General features: G+C 44.1%; 1 protein-coding gene across 1 annotated transcript in view; it reads left to right on the top strand.

The window, feature by feature from the left end:
- The window catches only part of LOC129704791 (interleukin-17 receptor E-like), a 59937-nt gene that overhangs the window by 14505 nt on the left and 18269 nt on the right, over nucleotides 1-27163 (top strand). The window contains exons 3-10 of the mRNA XM_055648141.1: nucleotides 3667-3810; nucleotides 5189-5295; nucleotides 6103-6226; nucleotides 7591-7730; nucleotides 19108-19164; nucleotides 19823-19889; nucleotides 22823-22995; nucleotides 26871-26918. Coding sequence (XP_055504116.1) covers nucleotides 3667-3810; nucleotides 5189-5295; nucleotides 6103-6226; nucleotides 7591-7730; nucleotides 19108-19164; nucleotides 19823-19889; nucleotides 22823-22995; nucleotides 26871-26918 — 860 coding nt within the window. The remainder of the gene's footprint in view (nucleotides 1-3666; nucleotides 3811-5188; nucleotides 5296-6102; nucleotides 6227-7590; nucleotides 7731-19107; nucleotides 19165-19822; nucleotides 19890-22822; nucleotides 22996-26870; nucleotides 26919-27163) is intronic.

Genomic DNA, 27163 nt, shown 5'->3' with positions numbered 1-27163 from the left:
GTCACTATATGCAAAGCTTCAAACCTAGGTTCTGTCCTCGTGCTTTGTATTGCTGCTGTCTTCACCTATGAAGAGGCTGCTTCCAAATCTCCGCGGTGTGAGTGGTGAAACTATTTCTCCTGTTGGTTGCTTCTTCGTTCCAACTGCCGGCACGATGTTAACTGTCTTGACTACTCCACTCTCCTTAATTACTCTGATCTCACCCCCTCTGAATGCACAGCCCTCCACCCATCTGCACGACTCCCAACATTGTCCTTAAGCCTGTTGACAAGGGAGGTGGTCAGAGAAAGATTCCTGACCTGAAACGTCACACACCCGTGTTCTCCAGAGATGCTGCCTGACCAGCTGAGTTACTCCAGCACTTTGTGCCTTTCCTTTCTTCTGTTGCTGATGTGGTTTAGTTTAATTCAGTTTAGAGATCCTGAGCAGAAACAGGCCTTCAGCCCATGGAGTCTGCACCGTCCATCGATCCCCGCACATTAACACTGTTCTGCACATATTAGGTACATTTATACCAAGCTAATTCAGCTACAAACCTGTACGTCTTTGGAGTGTGGGGGGGAAACTGAAGATCTCGGCAAAAACCCACACAGGTCATAATCATAGAGAGGGTTATAGAGTGACAGTGTGGAAGCAGGCCCAACTTGTCCACACTGGCCAACATGTCCCAGCTACACTGGTCCCACTAGTGTAGCTGGGACATGTTGGCCGCTGTGGTCCATATCCCTCCAAACCTGTCCTATCCATGTCCCTGTCTAACTGTTTCTTAAATGATGGGATAGCCCCTGCCTGAACTACCTCTGGCAGCTTGTTCCACACACCCACCACCCTTTGTGTGAAGAAGTTACCCCTCAGATTCCTATTAAATATTTTCCTCTTCACCCTGAACCTATGTCCTCTGGTCCTCGAGTCACCTACTCTGGGAAAGACACTCTGTACATCTACGGGGCATTCATAGGACACAGGGAAAAAGTACAAACTCCGTACAGACAGCACCCGTAGTCAGCATCGAACCTGGGTCTCTGGCGCTGTAAGGCAATAACTCTACCGCTACGCCACCGTGCCACTTTTAGAGTTCGTGAGTTTAGGTTTCATGGATGGAATTAAAATTTAGAATCTGAATAATTTTTCCCAAACTGATTTTCCAAAATGACATTTAAAAAAATCGAACAATAATTTGTTTGTCCTAAGGATTTGGTGACCCGATCAAGCCCTATCTTGATTTTTGCCAACAAAGTTCTGCTTGGAAGCTCTGGAACTGTCACTGACTGTAGCTGTTGTACAATTGAATCAGGATTGTGGTATCAGAATGGAAACTCCAAATTATTAGTGCATTAATGAAGATACTAATATTGTGTGACTTGGAGAATAACTTGGAAGCTCTCGGGGTCCTATGATTCATACTTTACTTTAGAGATATAGCGCGGAAACAGGTCCTTCGGCTGACCGGGTCCACACTGACCAGTGATCACCCCGCACACTTGCACTATCCTACACAATATGGATAATTTACAGCAGCCAATTAATCTACAAACTTGTACGTCTTCGAAGTGTGGGTCGAAATTGGAGAACCCGGAGAAAACCTATGTGGTCACAGGGAGAACGTACAAACTCCGTACAGACAGTACCCGTAGTTAGGATCGAACCCAGGTCCCTGGCACTGTAAGGCAGCAACTCTACCGCTGTGCCACCGTGCCAGCCCTGACTCGACTCTGATTATTCTGGTCTGTAAATGCTTCCGTTTTAAAGCCATCCCAGGGATATCCTTCCAGACAAAAAAAATATCAGGATCACTACACTGCTTCCATTTTCATCATTCCACCATTTTCGGCTGTCCGTTCAGCTGCCACTTATTGCTCAGTTCCCGAATCATTTAAAAATCTATTGGCTTCATTTTTAAAGATCCCCAATGATCTCTGCTCCTCAACCCTGTGGGATGGGGAATTCTAAACATCCACCACTCCTGCAAGAGGAAGTTCCCACCTACCCCATTTTAAAATCACCACCCTCAGATCGTGTCACCATGATCCCTCATCTTCCACTTGTAGAAACATCTCATCTGAATTTTGTAGGAAGGAACTGCAGATGCTGGCTTACACCGAAGATGGACACAAAAAGCTGGAGCAACTCAGCGGGTCAGGCAGCATCTCTGGAGAAAAGGGATAGGTGACGTTTCAGGCCGAGACCCATCAGTCTGAAGAATGATCTCGATCTGGGACAACGTTCTGGCGGCGGTGTCCAGAGTCCTGAATGACAATAAAGGAATTCAATTCAATTCAATTCAAGTGTCTCGATCCGAAACGTCACCTATTCCTATTCCTTTTCCCCAGAGATGCTGCCTGACCCACTGAGTTGCTCCAGTTCTCTGTGCCTATCTTCATCATCTGAAGGTTTAGTTGCAATGCTTCTGCCATTGTACTCTGTTTCATATGGACCAGTATATGAATGAATGAATTAATTAATTGATGCGTTATTGTGATATGTGATGAGTCACAGTGAGCTATTTTGTTTTGCTCACCCAATGTATACGTCGTTGCAGTTCACCTCTCATTTTGATTTATGATGGATTTACAAATCTCCTTTTCTTGTATTTCCAATAACTCCTATTTGTGCATTTCTTCTCTTGTTTATTTTTTTTTTGCCACGTTTTCCCCTCCCTTTAAGCACCATAATAACACAGCCATTTACAGTCTCCCTCTCCTGTTCAATTCAAGTCAGCACTACAAAGTCTAAAGAGACTGCAAATGCTGGAATCTCGAGTAAAACACGTTGCTGGAGGAACTCCAACTCCAAGTCACCCTTCACCCACCCCCCCTCCTTCTTTCCTGTGTCCCACACCCCCACACCCACCAGTATCCATGCTACTTTCCTTTCCATTGCATGCTGATTTCCCTTCTCCAAGTCTCCTATTTCCCTCTTTGTCCCCCACACTGTCGCCATCCACCCACTTCCCTCCCTCCGGCTTTATTTCACTCCTTCTCGCCTCTCCTTATCTAACACCCTTTTGCCTACTTCTTACCTCTGGCCTTTGCACTTACTCCACCCATCTGTTTATTAAATCTCCCTCACCTGCATCCACCTTGCTAGGCGTTGTCCCACCCCACCTCTCTCCTTTAGCCTTCTCCCCCCTACTCCAACCAGCTCGAAGAAGAGTTCTGACCCAAAACAAAATTTAGTTTAGAGATACAGCACAGTAACAGGCCGTTCGGCCCATCGAATCCGTGCTGACCCGTGAACGCCGTATACTAGAACTATCCTACACACTAGGAACAATTTAAAATTTTTACTAAGCCAATTAACCTACAAACCTGTACATCTGTGGAGCGTGGGAGGAAACCGGAGCACCCAGAGAAAATCCATGTGGCCACGGAGAGAACAAACAAACTCTTTACAGACAGCATGATTGAACAGAAGTTGGGATTGAACCCAGGTCTCCGGTGCTGTAAGGCAGCAACTCTACCGCTGTGTTAACTGTCCACTATCTGTACGGATGTTGCCTGACCCGCTGAGTTCCGTCAGCACTTTGTGTTGTGCTCAGGTCAACACATCAGCCTCCTTCAGTTCTTTCAACATGACAGGCACCAACCTGGTTTCAATTCTGTCCTGTTTTAATTGCATTCCATTTTTTCCTGAAAATTCCAAACTTGCTCTCTGACTTTCTCACAGAGAATTGGACATACTGGAATAAAGTGAAAGCTCCTGAAGGATATAGTCTGGACTTCTCCAGGCTCCTGGTGTCCACAGTACTGCTCTGCACATCATCACAGTGCAAGTCCTGTGTTCGGGTTTCTGTCAAGTTAAATTACACAGGTAAGGACTGACTTTACTGGAGGTTTATTTCTACCCCGATATATGTTCATCGGTGCTGAAGAATGACTGGCCTGGAATATTTTCATCTTTTTGTTAAACTCGTACATATTTACAATATTTAAAATGTTACCACCTGATGCACCTGGGAACATTACCTGTGTTGCAATGATGTTCTGGCAGTGGAACAGCGGGGAAATCTGCAGACTCGCAGCGCCAGAGAACCGGGTTTGATCCTGACTTTGGGAGCTGTGAACGATGGTCGGCATTGACTCGTTGGGCTGATCGAGCTGTTTCCATTCTGTATCTCTAAACTAACCGAAACTAAAGTTGGATAAATCTACTGCCTTTTTATCTCCACCTATGATTTTGGATATTATAATGAAATCGCAGAGCAAAAGAAGGGCCCCGACCCAAAACGCTGCCTACCCATGTCCTCCAGAGATATCAGCTGTCCTGCCACACTCCAGCACACTGTGTTCTACACAAGACCCCAGCCTCTGCAGTTCCTTGTGACCTCCAAGCAAGCCCAATAACTGAAGCCCCTGTCCCACAATGCAAGTTCATCCAACAGCTCTCCCAAGTTTAAAATAAATCAAACTCGTGGTATGTACGTAGCGGGTAGGACATCGTGGACGTCCCGTAGCGGCTCGTAATGCTAACGGCTGGTTCTCTGGAAATGTGGTAACTCGTGAAGTTTTTTCAACACTGTGGAAAAATGTCCAAGAGTTCCCTGAGTCCTGCCGTTAGTTACCGCGTTTCCCGAGTACCTGCCGCTCGCATTACGAGCCGCTACAGGACATCCACAAGGTCATACGTACACTCTACGTACTTACCACAAGTTTGATTTTTTTTTAAACTCGTGAGAGCTCTTAGGTGAACTCGCATCGTGCAGATGTGCAGGTTACATTCTCAGTGGGTCAGCATCTATAGATGGGTCCCACACTCAGCCACTGCCACGTGGGAGGGAATCGGAGGGCAGGGCCTGTTCAAGTTGTCCTGAGGTTTTGTGTGTGCGTGCGTGCCCGCGTGTGTGGAACCCACTATTTACAATCAACACACATATCTGGAACAAGATTGTTTCAGGGTTTATACACCTGGTTTAACCCCATCATTCTGATCAGATTACAGTTCAATAATCTTCAAATTCAAATACTTTCTTTCTGCATGAACCACAGTTCAATAATTTTTAAATCTAAATCGTTTATTTCTGTGTAAACCAGGTGTTGATTTGCTACCATGGTCTCTGGCCTCACGAACATGTCTCAACTCATCAAGCTTTTTGGTTAATAAAGCTGCTCACTCTGTTTTCTTTAGTAGTATCAGAATTGAAATTAGTTCCTTCCTCTGTTTATACGTTTGTCTCTCTCTCTCCACATAGCGCCAGTGAAAATAGAAGGGGTGCAAATTAGTTTCTTCAAATATAAAAACAACAGACACAGTGAGATCCAGATCCGATGGAAGAAGCACGTGCAGCGCGTCAATACTGTGAGTTGATGTTACATTGGATTGTAGGCAGGAGGCCATTCGGCTTTATGCCAGACTGTCTACTCCATACCTGCCGCACCCTACTTCCTTCAGTACATCTCCTCTTTGTCTCAGCTTCGTTCACAGTATCAATGTCGCCTTGAAACTGCGCTTACCTTTGGTTGTAAGAGGCGTTACGTCTTTGCTACCTCTTCATATTCTTCACAAATTGGCATCAACATCAGCAAAAAGGGTTCATACATTTTTGATTTTTTTTTCTATCTTCCTCACTGTGGAATGCTCTGACTCATGAGACTGACGTCTGGCGTTGCAAACCTGTGTGCACCTTCACAGCAGCTTTCCTCACAGAGCTGTCACTGAGGTTTTAATAAGCAACCCTGGTTATATCCCAGTGATGGAGTTCTAGTAAACCTGGTCGGGTTCACTGCATCCACACTCATTCTACTCTTGTTACCTGTGGCACCATGACCCTCTGATACAGCCCAAGCTTCATTGGAAGTGATTAGTTCCTGAACTACTATCTACCTCATTGGTGACACTCGGATTATCTTTGATCAGGTTTTACTTGCTTTACCTTGCACTAAACCTTATTCCCTTACGTGTGTATTCACTGTAAATAGCTCGATTGTAATCATGTACTCGATTGTAATCAGTCCTTTCGCTGACTGGTTAGCGTGCAACAAAAGCTTTTCACTGTACCTCGGTACACTTGACAATAAACTAAACTGAGATAGTTGTTGATTATGTTACAGTCGGTATCTGCAAATGAATATATTCACAGAGTTTCTCTTTTCTTCATGAATGCAGGCACATTTTGTCTTCGAATGCTTTGAATCAGATGGAGGCGATCAAGTTGAGGTTACTGTTCATACAGTCCCAAATTATGGGCCTGAGTTAACTGCAGAGTACACTGTGGAGGATCATGAACAGGGTATGAACGGCTAAGTACTTCGACAGTGAGATTAAAGTGGTTAGTTTGGAGTAATAAAGGGTGGCACAGTGGCGTAGCAGTTGCGTTACTGCTTTACAGAGCCAAAGACCCCGGTTCAATCCTGACCACGGGTGCTTGGCTGTACCACGTTTTTACGTTCTCCCCGTGACCTGCGTGGGATCTTCGGTTTCCTCCCACACTCCAAAGACGTACAGGTTTGTAGGTTAATTGGCTTGGTATAAAAGAGTAAACAAAATTGTCCCTAGTGTGTGTGGTGTTAATGTGCGGGGATCGCTAGTCATTGTGGACATGGTGGGCAGAAGGGCCTATTTCCGCACTATATCTCTAAATACAGCAGAGAAACAGGCCCATCGGCCCACCTTGCCGACCATCTATCATCCATAAACTCATTCTATCCTACACACTAAGGGCATTTACAATTAACCTACAAACCTGAATATCTGGAGCACCCAGGGAAAAACCCACGGGGTTTCTGGGAAAACGTACAAACTCCACACAGACAGCACCTGTAGTCAGGATCGAACCTGGGTCCACTGGAGCTGTGAGGCAGCAGCTCTACCACTGTGCCACCCGAACTTTGTGAAAGTTGATCTTTACAATGCAACGTGTTTTTAAAAAGGGCTGTTTCAGCAGGTCAGATGCCCATTCTTCAGGCCACTCGCAAGCAAATGCGTTTTGCCGTTTAGAATGGGAAGGGATCTACAGCAACAGCTACAAGTTGGTGCCAGCCTGCCAATGCAATGTTAGAGCGAAGGTCGGCACAGTTTAGTAGTGGGGGAAATGAATGGATGGACTGATCTGTGGGCAAGTTATGACCTACATCCCAGTGGTCCCCCATCAGATGCAAAGCAAAACAATTTCCCATCAAGGAGACATAGTCAGTTATGAATGCAGAGATGTGCCCAAAACTGCAACTGGCATTAGATAGGTGCCTCTGTTGGGGCAACGGAGTGTAATGCAGCATCCTGGTGCCCCCGATACATGGGTTTCTATTTTACCGTTGCTGTTCAGTGCATGGAAAGGGCTATCAAAGGAACATAGTTGTACGGGTAGTTTAATACCCGAGAGATTTTACTCCAATTACTTGGAAAGAATGAAGAAATGGTGTTAACATTGACATCCTGTTTAGCTGACAGAGTAACCAGATGAAAAGCTGAAAACATTCTGAAATTTACCCAGCCATCTTTGCACAAGACTTGTGAAAGCGTAATCATTAACACCCTGTCTTTGAGACTTCTTGGGCATTGATGTTTCAGATGATACCACCATATTGACATAAGGAAGAATGATGTAAATGTGACATGATTTTAACTTGAATATGTGTCACCATTCTTGCACCCCAGGTCCACAGATCAACTATGTTGTTGTTCCTGAGAAGAAGCAGATTGTAGTTACTGTCCACCCAGGCCGTGCTGTTAACGTTGAGCTGTGTTACAAGCGGGGATTTGTGTGTCGCAAGCTGAAGAATCATGCTGATCAACTGGTAAGAAACTGACAGAGGATTAGCTCTATTACGCGGTAGTAGGGGTTTGGTACCTGTGACCTTAAGGTCCAGTTGATACAATCCGAGGTGAAATCTATATTCTTTAGTCGGAGGTTTGCCACAGATGGATGTGGAGGCAAAATCTGTGGATATATTTAATGCAGAGATAGATTGATTCTTGATTAGTAAGGGTGTCAGAGGTTATGGGGAGAAGGCAGGAGAATGGGGTTAGGAGGGAGAGATAGATTAGCCATGCATGAATGGAGGAGTAGTCTTGATGGGCCGAATGGCCAAATTCTACCAATATCACATGATCTTATGATCAATATTATAATGTTGGCTATTCCTTTGATGATGGTATGTAGCTTTATTGCAGCATTTCCTTAGGTTGGGAATAATAATAATAATAATAATAATAATAATAATAATAAACTTATGATTAATAAAATAAGGGACAACATTACATAAAAAAACATTGCATATTAAAAAACATCATAAAGTACATATAAATTATTAGTATATCACTTATAAAAGCATCATAAATTATATTAAAAAAAACACAATACATTAATTAAAATCCAGAATAAAAAGAATGATCAATGTCCTACAACGATACCAGTGTCCCCACAACTGGGATTTGTAGCGTGTAGTGCTAAACCTTATGACAAGGCCACAAAAATTAACTTTTTAGTCATTTATCCTGCAGATGAATTTATACATATGATTTCTTAGGATAGCTTCTAAAGTGCCGACTCCTGCAGCCACAAACATGTTACTAGCACTTCACCATCTAGGTTTCCTTAGCAGTGTTCTCATGGCACCATTATATGACACGTTTAGTCTCTGCAAACTTGTCTTTCCATAGTTCGACCACAGGTGCGCAGTGTAGGGTGGTGTGCAGTATGCTCAAAACAGCAACATCTTCACCACATCTGCACACGCACCAAACGTACGCAAGAGAATATTCGCCTGGACATACAACATGCGTCGTTGCCTATAAATATTCTCATCATCTGTCATTTGTTCTGTAATAAAATGCCCTAGATATTTCCTATCTGTGAGACTAAAACTTTTACAGATTACGGACACTAAGATTATTGTCAGACAATTTAAAATCAGGACATTTTAGACATTTATCCTCTTTGGTTCTACAGATCATAACAGCACTCTTACTAGCATTATGTTTAATATCATGTTACATAGAAACATAGACATTGAAAATAGGTGCAGGAGTAGGCCATTCGGCCCTTCGAGCCTGCACCGCCATTCGATATGATCATGGCTGATCATCCAACTCAGTATCCTGTACCTGCCTTCTCTCCATACCCCCTGATCCCTTTAGCCACAAGGGCCACATCTAGCTCTCTCTTAAATATAGCCAATGAACTGGCCTCAACTACCTACTGTGGCAGAAAATTCCACAGAATCACCACTCTCTGTGTAAACCACCATACACAGAACACATAGTAAGGGGCTGCTGTAGACCAGCGCTAGATGGACTAAAGACCACAAGATCATCTGCAGACATAATATGGTTCACTAAAATATTACCATTCATGCACCCAGTATTACATGCTTTCAATTGTTTGAACAGGTCATCAATATAAAGATTAAGAAGCACTGGGGCCAAAGTCCCCCCTTGTCCAACACCATTGCTAACCCCAAATGGGGCTGAGACCTTATTGCCCCATTTTATTTGCATAGTTAGACAATAGACAATGGGTGCAGGAGTAGGCCATTTGGCCCTTCGAGCCAGCAGCGCCATTCAATGTGATCATGGCTGATCATCCCCAATCAGTACCCCTTTCCTGCCTTCTCCCCATATCCCCTGACTCCACTATTTTTAAGAGCCCTATCTAGCTATTTCTTGAAAGCATCCAGAGAATTCCACACTCGCCACTCTCTGTGAGGAAAAAATGTTTCCTCGTCTCCGTTCTAAATGGCTTACCCCTTATTCTTAAACTGTGGCCCCTAGTTCTGGACTCCCCTCAACATCGGGAACATGTTTCCTGCCTCTAGTGTTGAATCATAAAGCCAGTAAAACAAACAGCAAGGAGAGGAGCTATCCTCGTACTCGCATACTTAAGATGTTCAGCAGAAATATGATCCAAGCCACTTGCTTTGTGGTTGGACAGCTTGTTCATGGCATGATACACCTCATGTGACATGTGACATAATCACCATTGAGTCCTCACTCTCAATATTGTCCACCCTTTACAAGTCACCTTGGACACAGTTGAATAAGGTTGCTGCCATAACTCCACGATATTAGCTGTTCCAGAGATTCCATCTACAGTGCATGGTAGAGATGTTTTGCAACTGTTAAGAGCTCTCAATTCTTTCCAAAAATCAATAACATTTTTCCTTAGCAGCTTCTTAGCCATGGAATCAGCCCTCATAGCTTGCTCATTTTTACAGATGAAGCAAACAGCATACTTATACCTTGCATTAGTGAGCTTCTTGTACTCAAACACAGGCCCCTGTCTGGGTCTACCTGCCATAGCCCATGATTTAGTGGCTTCACGGGCTTCAGTATGATACTCAGCTACATACTTATTCCAGCCAGGTCTGATGTTATGTGTCTTATTTTTATGCTTGCTTACTGGACTTACTGCCTACATGTAGAGCGCTTACTATATCATTATACATGGAGCAGATATCTCTCCTATGCTTCATATCCTTACAATTAACATTACTACACATTATTGCATCTTTTGGTAGATGAATAATGCTTAAGGATTTATCTGTATGGGCATAATAGGCTAAGATGTCTTCCTTTGTGAGTGTTGACCAGTCCAGTTTTTCTGTACTAAAGCTATTTCTATCTCTGGATATCACAGGTATGTGTTCAACATTTATTGTCATAGCAACAGGTATATGATCAGTCATTGCTGCCCCGTACAGAATGCTCATACACCCCAATGAGGCATGTGCATCAGCTGTACTAATACAGTGGTCCAGACATGATGTGGTGTGCCAGGCCTCACTAGTATAAGTATAACTATCTGTAGGTAAAAGTACTTTGCTTGACCATATTAAATTATTATCCTGACGGAACTGAGCCATATGGTTGGCAAATAATGAGTTCCTATCTGAGATATCTGCATTCATGTCCCCAATGACATATACACTACAATAATTATTGTTTTGAATAAAAGAATAGATGAAAGCAAGCCTATTTAAATATTCATCCTCATTCTGATGGCATTCATGGGGTGTATATACATTCAGGATAACAAATTCTTTGTCATTGTGAGTAAAGTGTATTACAATACACCAGTCAGCATCAAGCCGAACGAACCACATTTATTGATGAGTCAAGCTTGTTCCATAGAATAGCCACACCCTCTGACTATTCCCATACCAAGGACAGTTGTGGACTCCTCAGCCCCATGAAAGTTGTCACTGAGAGAATTGAGTTTGTCCAAGTCTTGCTTCGCTAAGAATGACTCTTGTATACATAGTATTTCACATTCTCCAGAAGGTTGTCAACAACTAAGCGGCGAGCTTTATCCCCTGCGCTCTGGCCCAAACGCAGGCCACGGCAATTGTACGATAGAGTCCCACAGCACAAAAACAGGCCCTTTGGCTCAATTTGTCCATACTAATGACAATGTCCATCTACTCTAGCCCTTTTATAGACAATAGGTGCAGGAGTAGGCCATTTGGCCCTTCGTGCCAGCACCGCCATTCAATGTGATCATGGCTGATCATCCGCAATCAGTACCCCGTTCCTGCCTTCTCTCCAAATCCCTCAAGTCCGCTATCCCAAAGACCTCTATCTAACTCTCTCTTGAAATCTCTTTTGCCTGGCTTCATCCCATATCCCTCTAACCCTTTTTCACGTGCCACTCCAAATGTCTTTCAAATGTTGTTATAGTACTGGCCGCATCCACTTCCTTATACGTACACTTCCTTTATACGCACCCTCTGCGTGAAAAAGTTGTCCCTCGGATTCCTACTAAATTTTTCTTTTTTCATTCCCCTCATTTTAAACCTATGATGTCTGGTTCTTGTGTCCCCAACCTGAGGAAAAAGACTGCATTCACCCTATCCATGCTCCTCATGATTCTCTACTCTTCCGTAAGATCACCTTTAAGTCTCCCATGCTACTAGGAATAAAGTCCAAGCCTGCCAAACCTCTCCCTACATCTCAGATCTTTGAGTCCTAGCAACATCTTTGTAAATCTCGGTAGTGCTCTTGACAGCTTAACGGCAGTTTTCCTATCTGTGAGACTAAAACTGAGCAAAATACTCCACCAAGACAGACACAAAAACCTAGAGTAACTCAGCAGGTCAGGCAGCATCCCCAGAGAAAAGGAATAGGTGACATTTTTGATCGAGACCCTTCATCATGAAGTAGGGTCCCAAACACAAATGTCACATATTCCTTTTCTCCAAAAATGCTGCCTGACCTGCTGAGTTACTCTTGGTTTTTTGTGTCTGTTTTCAGTTTAAACCAGCATCTGCAGTTCCTCCCTACACAGAATACTCCAAGTGTGGCCTCATCAATGTCTTGTACAACTGCTACATAGGGACGTTTCCGCTGTCAGGAGATATACAAAGGAGGCACCACACTGTGAGATGTGAAGTCTTCATCAAAATACTTCATCGCACCTTAAATGCTTTGTAATGGCTTGAAGTGGTGAAACACACTACAGAGCCATGTTTTCTTCAGCAACTTGTTTGTAAGCCACTAATATTTAAAAGCCCATCACATAGCTGAGCATATCTCCCATAGATGGACCTATTTGTATGAACATGTTGGGGTCTAAAATATGAGTGAGAGGCTCTGCTGTTAACAAGGGGAGAATATACGAGGAACAAGGACCACTGAGTCAGCGCCAACCAGTGAAACTGAAGGGTCTGCCCCACTTGGGTGACATTTTAGGCAACACCCTGAAAAGAGGTTGTCGCGTCGTGGTTGGGTCGTGACGCGTGGTAACGCATGTAGTGCCGCGCAGGTGACGCAGGATTTTGGAATATTCAAAATCCTCGTGCTACATCTGCGTGTCTTATGTCGTGCGCCCTTTCGCACGATGACGTACGGGTGACGTACGATCATTGCCTATGCTAATTTATTATGTGTCACTATGCGACTATGATGCCTCATGATTTATAGGGAAGCTGGGTAATCAAATGACGTCTCGTGCCTCAGATGACGCAACTTGCCGTATCGTGTCGCGGCTGGACGCACATTGATGCCGCTTGATGGCTGTGATGTCACAGGCGCTGTTCTATGATGTCATATGCTGTTGCATGCCGAAGCATGGTGACGCGGAGTGTTGCACCTTGACGCGGTTGTGTCATATCCTGTCATACTACTTGACGGTTTCTAGGCGACATCGGACGTCAGTCATCGCTCATAAAATCGCAAAGTGGGACAGGCCCTCGAGTCAACTCAACCCAATGCCAGGACTGAGCTGGCAGTGGAAACACAGAAGATACTGGACATGTTCAGCAGGTCAGGCAGTCTGGCTGAGAGTGAGCTGGGAAACTTGTCAACCTGTCTGAAGGAGATGTAAACAGGAGGTGACGAATGGGCTCAGGAAGGAGGAAGAAACAATATTAGAATTGTGAGACGTGTCACCGGAGATCAGAAATAAAAATGACAATTCTGGAAATTGCAGCTTGTTATTTTGGGCGGCACAGTGGTACAGTAGTTGAGCTGCTACCTTGCAGTGCCAGAGACCCAGGTTGGATGCTGACTATGGATGCTTCTCTGTATGGAGTTTGTACGTTCTCCCCATCACCTGCATGGACTTATCTCTGAGATCTTTGGTTTTCTCCCACCCTCCACATGCTTGTGTGTTCATTGGCTTGATATAAATGTAAAATTGTCCCTAGTGTGTGTAGGATGATGTTGAGGGCCTGTTCCACTGCATGAGCTAATTCAAGAGTTCTCCCTAGTTTCCCCTGATTCAAACTTGGAGAATTACGGTAATAGCCGCTCGTAGGTACTCGGGGCTCTTGTGGACATTTTTCAACATGTTGAAAAATCTTCACAAGTCTTCACGAGCTTACCGCGTTTCCCGAGTTCCTGCCGTTAGCGTTACGAGCCACTAAGATGCCTCGAGCTCCGACGTACCCGCAACGTACATTCTATGTGTTTACCATGAGTTTAAAAAAATATATAAACTCAGGAGAGCTCTTGAATTACCTTGTAAGTGGGACAGGCCCTTTAGTGTACGGGGATCCCTGCTAGGCCCGGACTCAGTGGGCCGAAAGGCCTGTTTCCATGCTGTATCTTTAAACTAAACTAAATATCCAGAATTGACTTTTATCTCGGTAAACCTAAATTAAAGTTATAGGGCTTGGTGAACCTATCATCAGAAAAGTTTAAGAAAGAACAGAAGATGCTAGAAAAATCGAAGGTAGACAAAAATGCTGGAAAAACTCGGCGGGTGAGGCAGCATCTATGGAGAGAAGGAATAGGCGACAGAGGGTTTCTAGAAACATAGAAATTAGGTGCAGGAGGAGGCCATTCGGTCCTTCGAGCCAGCACCGCCATTCATTGTGATAATGCATTTTTGTCTACCGTTTCATCAGAAAAGGTCAGTTCTAACACAAAACTGGAAAAGCTGGTTATCTGAAGCTGTTGGTGTCAATGTTGAGTCTTGAGGGAGGCAACTTGTCAGATGATGAGATACAGTTCCTCAGTCTTTATTGGAGCAGTAAAGGAGGCCATAAGCAAAGAGAGGAACTGGGATTGAGGATTAAAGTGATGGGCAATTGAAAGCTCGGACTAAATAAAGGTGTTTTGCAAAGCAGTCTATCAAAGTGCTTTCAGCAAAGTGGTCACACAAGGTTCCAGTTGCCTTCGGGAGTTTATGAATGGCTGCTTTTTGGGGCAGCCAGGTGCCGAGGTCACTCTTCTGGGCTGAAAGTAAAGCATGGAGTGTGTAGGAAGGAACTGCAGATGCTGGTTTAAACTGAAGATTGACACAAACAGCTGTAGTAACTCGGCAGGTCAGACAGTGTAGTGCAAAGATCCTATAGCTGCTATAGGATCTTTGGTGTAGTGGGTCGGCATGGAGTTTGGGAGAACTCTTTACTGCAGCAGTGAGCAGCTGACTGTGAGGGGTGCTAGAGCTCTATGGTAACATGATCCTTAGGCTGGGAAACAGGCTGTGACCTCAAGCTTCTTTGGTGAAGCAGTGAATTGTGTGTGTGATTATATTTTATGGCACTGCAGGGCCGGCCCTAGGCCGATTGGACCGATTTTTCCAAATTGGGCCCCGCGTTAATTTTTCGGATTTCATATGGAAATACAAATTCGCTTTGTTGAATAAAGATTTTTAAAAAAACATTCGCCGTACGGATTTTTTTACAAAACTTACATGGTTTTGTACATGGAATAGGAGCGCTGTACGGCTATCAGACACAAACGATGTGTTAACGACTGTAGCACTTGTGTTGGCAAGTAGTTATCCAATGCGTCATCAATGCATGGATCCCCATTCCTCAGTAAATGTGTAATTGTGTTTTATAATAAGTATTAATGATGCTGCGTTCCTTTGAATACAATTCACGCGGCGTCATTAACACTTCTTCAAAACATAATTACATTTTACTGAGGAATGTAGATTGATGCATTAATGACACATTGAATTTCTTAAAACTCACCATCATGAGCAAAGATCTTATAGCTCTGGTATAAGATCTTTGATCATGAGTGAGAACTTCTTCTTGGTCTGCAACAGGTTAGTCATTCAATTTACCTACCGGCCCACGTTGTGTGTCTCTCTCCCGTGCGCGCTCTCTCTCGCGTGTGCTCTCTCTCTCTCTCTCTCCCGTTCCCCACCTCTCTCTCTCTTGCTCTCTCGGCATTCCCGGAATCATTGATGGTTTGCGGTAGACAAAAATGCTGGAGAAACTTAGCGGGCGAGGCAGCATCTATGGAGCGAAGGAAATATGCAACGTTTCGGGTCGAAACCCTTCTTCAGACCCGGCTATTTCCTTCGCTCCATAGATGCTGCCTTACACCCGCTGAGTTTCTCCAGCATTTTTGTCTACCTTCGATTTTCCAGCATCTACAGTTCTTTCTTAGACCTTTTTGCGGTGATGGCTGCATCTGCGGTTCCTTTCTGTTGGGAGGTGGGGGGGGGGGGGGGGGAGAGGGGAGAGAGTTCTGGCCCGTGGCGGCTTCTGATAAATGATACGTTCCCTCCGCGGGTGCTGCCTTGCCCGCTGAGTTTCTCCTGCATTCTGTGTTTTTTGTTTGGCTCTGAAGTTGAAGGTGGACCTCCCTGTGTCTACCTTCAACTCCCTGTCCGTGGTGGCTCAGTGGGACGGACAGGGGCTCTGGGGAGACGGTTGCGGTTCTGGCCGAGACCCTTCTTCAGACAATCACAAGTACCCTCACCGTCGAGAGTTCAGTTCAGTCTGAAGAAGGGTCTTCTGTCCAGAGTCGCTGTGCTGCCTGTCCTGCTGAGCTACTCCAGCTTCTGTCTATCTTCAATTTCAGAGTTGGATAAAATTGCAGACTTAATTTTTCAAATCTCAGAATATTGTAACATTGCTAGAAAATGTACCTGCATCTTGGAGGCCAAAGGTTAGGTTGTTAGCCAAGAAGGGTAGACTTGGTTATCCCTCAGTACAGCAACATCAAGAATGATGTTGCTATACTGAGGTATAGCCAAGTCTATCCCTCAATGCTAGCAGCTGATGGGAAGTGGCTGTAAAGTGGGAAACGGCTGAAAAAGGACAGCGCTGCTGGGGATGGGGGGGGGTCCCTTTCAGAGCGTGTGGGTAGTCAGTCCAGGGGTAAAGTTGCGGGGAGGGCAGGAGAGTTGAGAAGGAGGGGGTCGGCCGGGGATCATCCAGCTCGAGCGGGTCAGCGGGCGATGGATAACAGAACAGCGGGCGGTGGAACTTATTCCATGTGTCAGGGCGAGTAACCTCAATTGATCCCTTGTTCGCGGTGACACAGGAGTAAGCTTCACCGCCCGCTGTGATGTTATCCATTACCCGCTGACCCACTCCGCTCTATGATCTTTACACTTGAGCTGGTTCCCTCACTGTTCAGACGGAGAGCACTGCCAGAGGTGAGCGGGCCGGCAGAAAGTGCTGAGATGGCAGTCGGTTCCACTGGCCGGTGATGGAGGCCGCTCGTAGCCGCGCGAGCTGCTTCCCTCCCCGGCCACAACCCGGGTTCGATCCTGACCACGGGGGCTGTCTGTACGGAGTTTGTTTTGCATGCGATCTTCGTTCTCCCCGTGACCAACTAGGTTTCCTCCGGGTGCTCCGGTTTCCTCACACATTCCAAAGATGTGCAGGTTTGTAGGTTAATTGGCTTTGGTAGAAATTGTAAATTGTTCCTAGTGTGTAGGATAGTGCTAGTGTATGGGGAGATCGTTGGTTGGTGCTGACTCAATGAGCCGAATGGCCAGCTTCCTTCCGCGCTGTATCGCTAAAGTCCAAATCATGTCAGATGTGGCAATGTCATTTGAACAAACCTAATCTGATTCAAATATCATTGATGGTTAAAGTTGTTCCATTTAGTTTTAAAGGAGTAAAGCAAACAAATAAATCTGAAATCTGCAAGGTTTATGTTGTAGATTCTTTACGATTAAATACAGAAGTGCGGACTGCAAAAACCAGAAGGACTATGGCAGAGATAAAAACTGATGGCTGATTCTGAAAGGAAATTTTGAACACATATTTCTGAATGTTTTCTGTAATTCTGCATTTTCATTGCTCAATTTTGATATATCATGGTTGGTGAATTAGGCAGGTAGACACAAAATGATTCCGATTCAGATCCAAATTCAGGTTCACATTTATTGTCACATGCACCAAATAAAGTACAGTGATATTTGTGTTACCATGCAGCCATACAATTAAAAGAACACAACAGAATTAAAAGAATGATAGAACTTAACATAAACATCCACCACAGTGATCATTGTCTTCCTCCTTTTGTTCACCCGTGTTTGGGGTCCTTGACCCTCTGTAGTCGCCACTACGGACAGCCCGATGTACAAGCCCTCTCGTCGGGATGATCGAAACTCCGATGGAACACACTCGGAGAACCCAAATTGGCCACTTCCTTACCGGAGACCGCGGCTTCAGGGTGTTATAGGCCGCAGGCAGTCCAGCGGTTGGAGCTTTTCTCCGGCAATCCCCGGCAAGGGATCCCTGGCTCCGGGATGGTAAAAGTCCGTTCCCCGCCTGCTGCTCGAAGCTCTTCACGATGTTAAAGTCAGCAGGCCGGCGATTGGAGCTTTTCTTCTGGCTCCACGATGGAAGTCCGCACTGCGCCCGCTGCTGAAGCTCTGGGCTGGTCTCTGGGAAACCAATCTAAGTTGTTAGGCCGCGAGAGAGGGCGAAAATGCGACTAGGAGAAAAGTCGCATTCCCAGAACTAAATGACTGGAAATGATTAAATGATTCCCCCCCCCCACAACCACCCCCACATAAAAACATACCTAGAGACATTAACACATACATTTAGACATACTAAAAAAACAAAAAAAGTCGAAATGACCGCCAAACTGCTGGCGAGCTGCCGCACACTGCGCACCCGATGACGTAGCTGGAGTAACTCAGCGTTCGAGGCAGCATCTCTGGAGAGAAGGAATGGGCAATGTTTCGGGCGAGACCCTTCTTCAGACTGCTGAATAAGAGATCTCTATATTACACAGGATAGATTGATTATAACACAATTTTCATCTGGAACTGGATAACTAAACGATAACGGCTTATTTTGGAAATTGACAGGCTGAAAAATAGCTGTCTTGAAAATAAAAGTATTAAAAAAAACAATGGCCATTCGGCTCATTGAGTCAGCACCAACCAACGATCACCCCATACACTAACACTATCCTACACACTAGGAACAATTTACAATTTCTACCAAAGCCAATTAACCTACAAACCTGCACATCTTTGGAATGCGGGAGGAAACCAGAGCACCCGGAGAAAACCTAGTTGGTCACGGGGAGAATGAGGATCGCATGCAAAATGTATTCTTAGCCTCGTTACTGAGATCTGAATTTCTTTAGCCTATAACCCACTTATCCCCATTGACGCCATTGTTTATGTAACACAATTTTCTTTAACATGAGGATTCTCGGGAATACAACATTCACCTTCTCGCATAGACCCAACTTATACTCACATTGACAGTATAATTTTCATTAATTTAAGAGACAGTTTAATGTATTGGCAGTTTTACTTGGTTTAATCTTTTGCTGGATACAAACTTTTTGTACGTTATACAAACTTTTGGATTTGTCATGGACCAATATAATTAGGTTGGGGGAAAAAAAGGCAGATTTACTCTTTGGTCATTTTCAGTTTAGGATGACTTTGTTCAGTGAACGGGGTTGTACATGATCTGTAACATTTTGAATGTATTCTTGTGTTCCCTGCAGATTAACACCACATCTACGTTTTCCTATGATTACCTGCTTCCTTGTCTCTGCATCACGGTAACTATAATGCTTACCATCCAATATCAGTAAAGCCTATTTTTAGATTCTTTATGCTATCATTTAAGACTAATAAATGGTGTCTGATTATAATAATAAGGATAAATGTTTGGACAAAAATCAAAGAGATTATTATCAAAGCTGCATTCTCCAACAAAAACCTTCAGGATAGGATGAGGAGGATAAGATCAGTAATGCCATGTTTAGTCATAGTCGTATAGCGCGGAAACAGACCCTTTGGCCCAACTTGTTCTCTCTGACCAACGTGTCCCATCTACACTAGTCCCATTTACCTGCATTGGAGCCCATATCCCACTAAACCCATCCTATCCATGTACCTGCCCAAATAAAAAAAAAATTAAAAAAGTATGATAGAACCTGTCTGAACTACCTCCTCTGGCAGCTCGTTACTTTGGGTATTTCCCTCCTGAAACTGTCTCGCCTTCGCAGTAAAGAACATCTCACAGGTGGGTGGGGATAAAGGATCTGTGCAACACTGGCGTGGGGTTTCGGTCCCAAACGTTGCCTATTTCCTTCACTCCAGAGATGCTGCTGCACCCGCTGAGTTTCTCCAGCATTTTTGTGTACCTTCGATTTTCCCGCATCTGCAGTTCCTTCTTAAACAGCAAAGAACGATGATTGTTTTTTGTTCCTTTAGGCATTTTACCCAGGACCTGATAGCTACCGGACAACAGTCTGTCCATTCACTGATGCTCCTGAAGCTTGTGAGTACACATTAAAGTTAATTACACTTCTCACCACTTGACCGTTATAACACTGGGAAACCTGATGACAACAGGCTAGAAATTAATCGCTGGTATTACCAGAGAATGACTGGTACTGGCTAGTTATCTATCCTTCCATCTGTCTGTCTGTAGACTTGTCTATCTATCTCTAATTGTCTAAGTCGGGGACAGTATAAAAATAAAAGAGAAGAGTACAACATAGCAAAGATGAGCGGGAAGCCAAAGGATTGGGTAATGTTTAAAGAGCAACAGAAGAGAACTAAAAAGGCAATACGGGGAGAAAAAATGAGGTACGAAGGTAAGGTAGAATATAAAGGAGGATAGTAAAAGTTTCTTTAGGTATGTGAAGAGGAAAAAATTAGTTAAGACCAAAGTTGAACCTTTGGAGACTGAAAAGGGTGGATTTATTATGGGGAACAAGGAAATGGCAGATGTGTTGGAACAGGTACTTTGGGTCCGTCTTCACTAAAAGGAGGACATAAACAATCTTCATGATATACTAGTGGCCAGAGGATCTGGGGTGACGGAGGAACTGAAGGAAATCCACATTGGCAGGAAATGGTGTTGGGTAGACTAATGGGACTGAGACCGATAAATCCCCAAGGCCTAATGGTCTGCATCCCAGGGTACTTAAAAAAAGTGGATCTAGACATCATTAACGCAGTGGTAATCACTTTCCAATGTTCTATAGATACAGGATCGGTTCCTGTGAATTGGAGAGTAGCTAATGTTATCCCACTTTTTAAGAAAGATGGGAGAGAGAAAACGGAATTATAGACCAGTTAGCCTGACATCGGTAGTGGGGAAGTTGCTGGAGTCGATCATAAAAGATGAAGTAGCGGCACGTTTGGATAGCAGTAACGGGTTCGGTCTGAGTCAGCATGGATTTATGAAGGGAAAATCATGCTTGACAAATCTTTTAGAATTTTTTGAGGATGTAAATAGGAAAATGTACAAGGGAGAGCCAGTGGATGTAGAGTACCTGGACTTTCAGAAAGCATTTGATAAGGTCCCACATCAGAGATTAGTGGGCAAAATTAGGGCACATGGTATTGGGGGTAGAATGCTGACATGGATAGAAAATTGGTTGGCAGATGGGAAACAAAGAGTAGGGATTAACGGGTCCCTTTCAGAATGGCAGGCAGTGACTAGTGGGGTACCGCCAGGCTCGGTGCTGGGACTGCAGCTATTTACAATATATATATATTAATGATTTAGATGAAGAGATTACAAGTAACATTAGCAAATTTGCAGATGACACAAAGCTGGGTGGCAGTGTGAGCTGTGAGGAGGGTGCTATGAGAATGCAGGGTGACTTGGACAGGTTGGGTGAGTGGGCAGATGCAGTTTAATGTGGATATATGTGAGGTTATCCACTCTGGTAGCGAAAACAAGAAGGAAGATTATTATCTAAATGGTGTCAAGTTGGGAAGTACAACGGGATCTGGAGGTCCTTGTTCATCAGTCAATGAAAGTAAGCATACAGGTACAAGCAGGCAATGAAGAAAACTAATGGCATGTTGGCCTTCATAACAAGAGGAGTTGAGTACAAGAGCAAAGAGGTCCTTTTGCAGTTGTACAGGGCCCTTGTGGGACCACATCTGGAGTATTGTGTGGAGTTTAGGTCTCCAAATTTGAGGAAGGACATTTTTGCTATTGAGGGAGTGTAGCGTAGGTTTACAAGGTTAATTCCCGTGATGGCAGGACTGTCATATACTGAGGCAATAGAGTGGCTGGGCTTGTATACTCTGAAATTTAGGATGAGAGGATATCTTATTAAAACATATACGATTATTAAGGGTTTGGACATCTAGAGGCAGGAAACATGTTCCCGATGATGGGGGAGTCCAGAACCAGGGGCCACAGTTTAAGAATAAGGGGTAAGCCATTTAGAACAGAGATGAGGAAACACTTTTTCACACAGAGTTGTGAGTCTGTGGAATTCGTAGAGGCCGGTTCTATGGATACTTTCAAGAGAGGCTCTTAAAGATAGCGGAGTCAGGGGATATGGGGAGAAGGCAGGAACGGGGTACTGATTGGGGACTATCAGCCATGATCACATTAAATGGCGGTGCTGGCTCAAAGGGCCGAATGGCCTATTCCTGCACCTATTGTCTATTGTTACGGTAATAGCCAGCCGTAGGTACTCGGGGCTATTTTTTTTAACTTGTGGACAGTTTTCAACATGTTGAGAATACGTCCCATCTTACCTGATGTCCCGAGTACCTACAGCTGGCATTACGAACCGCTACGAAATATCTACGGACGCCTAAGGCCTCCTATGGACTCGCTACGGACATTTACCTATTTACTACCCATCTACCCATTTACCCTTCTACCCAATCACTCCGTCTACCCGTCTATCTGGTCTGGTCTGTGTCGTCTCTTTTAGTCTATCTATCTATCTAGAATTGGACACCGCTTTTATTGGTCTCCCAATTGGACACCAGTCTCCAGGTGTATGTGAGGAGGATTTCGCAAGGTCAACTGGATTGAGAGCAACTTTGTAATGTCCAAACTCAAAGGCAGCTTGTCTACCTAGTAATATTACAACCTTGTGGCTTGCAAGACCCTCTCGGAGGGCATTTAAGAACCAACTTCATTGATGCATCCGAGGTCGCAAATCGACCAGGCTAAGTTTCCTCTCTGGCAGATGTATATTGGCAGGGATGGAATTCAATGTCAACTGCTGTGTTTCATTGGCGAACAATCTAAATCGCCCTAATTTTAAGGACATGCTTACAAAGAGTGTAATGATGCCATTGGTACTAATTGTGCATGATGGAGTGAATGGCCTCTTCGTTTGCTGACAACTTCTAAGGTTCACAGCACAGCTCGTGTCATTGAAAGCAACGTGAACCAGGTTGGTGATTGGCAATGTTTGAATCTGTTCCATGAATCTTTCTCAACAGTTGGTCCTGATCTCTGGAGGTCGAGCAATTTCTCGGACCTGGTTCAACATCCGAACAATATGGCTGTGCGTTATCTAGGAAAATGCTTGATTGCACCTGATGCTGTTCTCTGTTGGAAATCAAATGGATCCTATGTGGAGTTTGCGGAGTCGGCCACCAAGTATTTAAAGACTGTAAGTTAAAGCTGCACGCTGCCACCAATAATTGGGAGGAATCTTACCATCAATGGTGAATGTCAGAGTTTGAGGGATGACTTTAATTTTAATGGATGGGCAATAAAGGGGCAGAAACCTGCGATTTCTCAGTTAGTTTTGTCATTGGGTAGTGTGTACCCATTTAGTGCCTCAGTGCTAAAACCACACCTTGCACAAGAGGAATTCATAAATAATACTTCCAACTTAGAAACAAGATATTTGATTGAAGAAAGAATGGATGACGTTTCGGGTCGAGACACTTCTTCAAACCTGATCTCGACCCGAAACGTGGTCCATTTCTTCTGCCCAGAGATGTTGCCTGTCCCACTGAGTTACTCAGCATTTTGTGTTTATCTTCAGTGGAAGGCAGTTCCTTCCTTCACTTGTCTGATAATAGATAGAAGGTGAAAAAATGATTGGGATGATTGCCTCTCTGCTCAGCTGTGTTTTGTTTAAAGCTCAGTCTGTGTTAGTTCATGGAAAATACTAAAACTAATGTAAACACAGAACTAGGATTCACATTGATTGGCTATTATAAAATGCTTTTACGAGTACATTCTCAGGATTAGCTCAACAAAAACATTAATAGTACTTCGGCTTGTTGGGACATTTATGACCCTTGTTTAAACAACTATTGATTCATCTGCTTGATGTAGTGTTTAATTTAGTGGCAGAGATGTGTTCAGCTGGAACGTTGGGGAATAAACTATTCTGCAACTGTGAATTCCATCAATATCTGATCAAGTTAATGGAATTTCAAACAAAAGTATCAGTTGTTATTTCACAGTTGACATTTCCAGCACACGTATAAACTGCAATGAAATATAATACCAGAATAACAGTGATCCTAATTTAATCCAATTTTAACTCCCGGAATTACTAAAGCATGCATTTTGCCTCAATATTTGATTTGCTAGTACAGCTTGCAGGCCATGTTTAGTTTAGTTTAGAGCTACATGTCCCTATCATGGTCTGGTTTGGCTCGGCCACCAAGCACGACATCCGGAGGCTGCAGCGCATCGTTCGATCAGCTGAGAAGGTTGTTGGCTGCAACCTTTCCCCCCCCCATCGACAAACTGTACACTGCAATGGCCAGGAAGTGAGCGGGCAAGATCATCTCTGACCCCTCTCACCCTGGCCACAAACTTTTTGAAGCACTTCCCTCTGGAAGGCGACTCTGGACTGTCAAAGCTATGGATACAGCCAGACTTAAAAATGTTTTTTTTTCCACGAGCAGTAGCTCTACTCAACAGCCAAAAGTCTGTAGCCACCTTTTGCTCTGGTATTTTATTTAATTCTTTACGTGTTTAAATTATAATGTTTTATTTTTAATTGTCTAGTGTATATCGTGTTGTTACTTGCGAGCAAAACACCAAGGCAAATCCCTTGTATGTATACATATTTGGTTAATAATATGTATTTAATTCAATGAAAATGAAAATGGGCCATTTGGCCCATCGAGGCTATGCCGACCAGTGATCATCTGTGCTAAATGACAGCTTTGTGTTAACCCAACACTTCTTAAGAGCAAAAGCTTGTATCTGAAAGACCATTGTAGTTTAAAGAGAGATAGCATTGAAACAGGCCCTTTGGCCCAGTGAGCCAACACAGACCATCGCACTAGTTTTATGTTATCCCACTTTCACAAACACTCCTTACACGCAAGGGGCAATTTTACAGCGGCCAATTAACCTACAAATCCTCATGCCTTTGGGATGTGGGAGGAAACAGGAGCACACAAAGGAAACCCACGCGGTCACAGGGAGACCGCAGACAGCAGCAGAGGAGTCTCTTGTGCAATAAGGCTGTGCTCTACCAGCTGCGCCACTCAAGAACCATACTTGTGTGATTAATTGATCACGGTGTCAACTCTGGGCAGCATTTTTCCGCAAGATTCTGACTTTATGGAAACCAATTTTAGAACAGAGATTTCTGAAGGGATTCATGAGTCAACTACATTGGTGGATTGGTGGTCATTGGCAGTGAAAGGATTTTCTGATCTCAATCACTGATATTGGGGTTACAATCCAAGTTTACGACTAGATACATTTAAATTCGATGGTGGGATTTGGAGATGCATCTCGAGATCCATTGGTCAGCCATTTGGAAAGGAGTCTTCTACCTTGTCTGCTATGTTACGTTGTACCCTAACTTTAAAGTTTCCAAGTATTGACCAAAAGTACTTTAACAGAGCCCAGTTATGCACAACCAATAGCCCGAAGGCCATATCTACTCTGTGCCTCAAAGAGCAGGATCCACAAACCCCTTCTTCCCTGCATTTACCTACAGTAGGCTTCTGAAGCTAGCTCCTGATGAGTGAGGCTCAGTGCAGTATAGGGCCTTCATTGTATGTAGCAAGTCATGGTGATGCGGCGGTGGAGTTGCTGCCTTACAACACTAAAGACCCGGGTTCAATCCTGACCAAGGGTGCTGTCGGAGTGGAGTTTGTACGTTCTTCGTGTGGGTTTTCCCAGGGTGCACTTATTCCTTCCACACTCCAAAGATGTACAGGTTTGTAGGTTAATTGGCTTTGGTGAAGATTGCGAAGTGTGTGTAGGATAGTGCTAGTATACAGGGACTGCTTGGCGGCACAGACTCGGTGGGCTGAAGGGCCTATTCAGGCATTGTGTCTCTAAACAAAACTAAAATAAAATAAAATAAACTAAGTCCCCTCCCTGAAATCCTCAGACAGCCAGACAAGTCCGTGTTGCGGGGTCGAAGAGCTCCTGGAGCGGGGCCTAACACCATTGCCCCGCGCGGCTGGAACGGCCGCGGGACTTTGCGAGCACACACCGGGGGCTCCAACATCAAGACCCGGTGTGCGACCTCGCACCACCCAGCGTGGCTTCAATGGCCGTGGGACAATCGCCATCGCCAGCCGGGGGCTTTGACTTTGACTGTGACATCGGGGGGGGGGGGGGAGAGTGCAGTGGAGAGATAAGTTTTTTTGGCCTTCCATCACAGTTATGTGATGGATGTTTATGTTAAATGTAATTATGTTGTGTCTGGGGTCTATTTGTGTGTAATGTATGGCTGCAGAAACGGCATTTCGTTTGGACCTCCAGGGGTCCAAATGACAATTAAATTGACTCTTGACTCTTGACTCTCTTGAAGTCACGTTCCCAGGTTTAGTGCTCGTCAAAGCTGCCAAGAAATGTATTTAACTTTTCCTTCTCTTCAAAATTCTCCTTGTCTCCATTTTTTTGTTGGAATTTCTGAGCCTTGGTAAATCCAGCTCACTGTGGTTAAAATTGTGGAGTGGTTTATCTCCAGAGACTGCCTCTCAATTATATTTACATGGCTGATCTGTCATCTGTCACACCTCCATTAAGCACAGAGGTTGGAATTGGATTAGGGTTATCAATTTAATTTTAAAATTGAAATAAAAATATTGTTATCTCTAACCCCAGCAAAATTAAATTACTCCCTGATTATTAAAATGTTGAAAAGTACAGCAGTTTTTCAAGTAATCAGACAAAGAAAGTAACACTTTGGAGTATTGATTTGGCACAGAAATAGCACAGGAGTTAATGACCGAGTGGGTTTTCTCCGGGTGCTCTGGTTTCCTCCCACATTCCAAAGACGTACAGGTTTTGTAGGTTAATTGGCTTTGGTAGAATTGTAAAGTTGTCCCTCGTGTGTAGGATAGTGTTAGTGTATGGGGTGATCATTGATCGGCACGGACTCGGCGGGCCGAAGGGCCTGTTTCCACACTGTTGCTAAAAGTAAAGTTGAGAGTCAACTGTTATTTGGACACAATCTGTTTAGATTTGGTGATCCAGTTGGAATAATGTAAATGCTCCAATCATTCACTTAAAATAATAATTGATAATTTATTTTCCTCTATTTCACAGGGTTACGTGTTTGAAAGTGTTGACAAACATTCTCAGATGTGTATCAAGGTAATCTTGCTGATTAAAAGAACTTCAACTTTGTTTCAGGGTACAGATGCTTCTGACATGATATGAGTATAGGTGGGAGAGAAGGAGGTTTTGCCTTTTCAATGAGGGAAGACTTAACAACAGTGCTTCAATGAGGATATTCTTGAGACATTGTCAGGTGAGATTATACGAGTAGAATTTAGAAACACGAAGGGAATACAACAGATACAGGAAGGTTGAGCAAAATATAAAGGGCTGGAACAACT

This window comes from Leucoraja erinacea, chromosome 16 (assembly GCF_028641065.1).
Source record: "Leucoraja erinacea ecotype New England chromosome 16, Leri_hhj_1, whole genome shotgun sequence".
Lineage (NCBI taxonomy): Eukaryota > Metazoa > Chordata > Chondrichthyes > Rajiformes > Rajidae > Leucoraja > Leucoraja erinaceus.
Note: the sequence above shows the minus strand (reverse complement) of the source record. Positions and strands in the feature narration are given on the sequence as shown.